This window comes from Gavialis gangeticus, unplaced genomic scaffold (assembly GCF_001723915.1).
Source record: "Gavialis gangeticus isolate Ggan-Ray unplaced genomic scaffold, GavGan_comp1, whole genome shotgun sequence".
Classification (NCBI taxonomy): domain Eukaryota; kingdom Metazoa; phylum Chordata; order Crocodylia; family Gavialidae; genus Gavialis; species Gavialis gangeticus.
Window position 1 is genome coordinate 49,117,436 of NW_017729030.1, and position 1,697 is coordinate 49,119,132.

The 1,697-nt window shown below is 60.7% G+C and overlaps 1 protein-coding gene across 2 annotated transcripts in view; it reads left to right on the forward strand.

The window, feature by feature from the left end:
• The first annotated feature begins 9 nt into the window (after nucleotides 1-9).
• Nucleotides 10-1,697, forward strand: part of ARHGAP10 (Rho GTPase activating protein 10) — a 246,540-nt gene continuing 244,852 nt past the window's right edge. The window contains exon 1 of one of the 2 annotated variants that reach the window (XM_019522175.1): nucleotides 10-224. In XM_019522175.1, coding sequence (XP_019377720.1) covers nucleotides 71-224 — 154 coding nt within the window. In that variant the 5' untranslated portion in view covers nucleotides 10-70. The remainder of the gene's footprint in view (nucleotides 225-1,697) is intronic. The other variant, XM_019522176.1, reaches the window with a different exon arrangement.

Consider the following 1,697-nt stretch of genomic DNA (forward strand, 5'->3'; position numbering starts at 1 on the left):
CGCCCGGGCCCCGGGAGCCGCCGCGCCGCGCCGCAGCCCGCCGGGCCGGAGGGGTTTCGCGCTCGGAGCCATGGGGCTGCTGGCCCTGGAGTTCAGCGACTGCTACCTGGACAGCCCCCAGCTGCGCGACCGCATCCGCGCTCACGAGGCGGAGCTGGACCGGACCAATAAGTTCATCAAGGAGCTGCTCAAGGACGGCAAGACCCTCATCGCCGCCACCAAGAGTAAGCCTGCGGCTTGCGGCAGCGGCTGGGGCTCGGGGTTTGCCCGCTGCCCCCCGCGCTCCCTGCTGCCCTCGCCCCCTTCCCGCCCCGGTGAGCCCGGCCTGCACCTCCCGGGTGGGCTGTTACTCCTGGGTGGGCTGCTTGCACCAGCAGCTCCCTCTGCGCTGTGCTGCCCTGCCCCGGTAGAGAGGCCTGCTTTGCTCCAGTTTCCAAGCCTCAGCCAGCCCGAGATCCTGGATAAAATACCTATGCGGATGCAGGCACGCATGCACAGATACATGTACAAATCTGCTCCTTCCCCCCTGGCGCTCCCCTCGGGAGGGCTGGTTTTGTTCACTCACATGAGCGTTAGGTTCGAAGCAAGGTATGGAGTGGGCATTCCTGCGTGGGTGGCAGGCAGTGCCAGTCTTGCTGGTGAAAGGCTTGGGGGTGGATTAAGGTTAATTTGGGCCCACCTCCCCCCAGCACCCTGCCTTGCAGCCAAGGGCGCTCTCCCCAGCTGGCGCAGCAGGAACTGCAGCCAGAGCAGGACGTGCTGGTCCCCAGGCCTGGGGTAGAAGCCGTGGGCACCCCTGCCCACAAGTCTGCTCTGAAGCTGGAACTGGGGGTGGGGAGCCACTGTCTGCCGGGCATGTGCACCACAGACTGAGCTGCGTTGCCCTGCCGCAGCTCAGTCTGGCAGTGGCAGCACCCAGCAAATGGTGCCCGGCAGCCGCAGCCTGCTGTGTTGGGCACACCGGGACCAACCTGGCTGCTGGTTTCATTTGCACCAAGGCAGGGGTCACTGGACTTGGGACCAGCTGGCCCGTGTGCCTGTGCCGGGAGTTTCTGAATATGCAGAGATGGCATTGGGGGGTGGCGGCAAAGCTTTGTTTCCCAAGGGTGCCTCAGGCCTCTCGGAAGTCAGTGGACCTTTCCCCCATGAATTGTGTGACTTTCACCGGTAGGAGCACAGTGGAGATGATTTGGTTTTGGTGGGATGCTTGGCTGTTGAGGTACTTGATTTTCTACCTTTTTGCAGGCACCCTCGACACCTGCCCCTTTTGCCAACAGAGAGAGACCTCTGTGCATGCCTACCTTGAGTGTGCCGGGTTGCAACCTCTCTTCCGCCTCCTCCAGAACCTCCTGCTGAGGTTTTGGCTGCACTTCTATTTGTGCTTTTTTGTTTATGCGCTCCCCAGTTGTGGCCCCGTGAAGCCCCAAGATTTCCTGGTCCATCTTCACCTGGGCCTAGCCAAGCTAGCAATTTATTCCTGACCATAAAAGAAACTCTGGTGGGGGGTGGGGAACCTGGGTGAACGTGGGGCTGTCTTCCTCTTACGCCTTTGCTCATGTTTCCAGGCAGAGTTTCACTGGTTGGAGTCCACAGGTTCCCTCTACTCATTCAGGGGGCAGTGGGTGCTGGCTGAATACCGTTGTTGTTTTGAACCTGTGACCTCCCTCCCCTTCCTATTTAAAAAAAAAAAAAAAAAA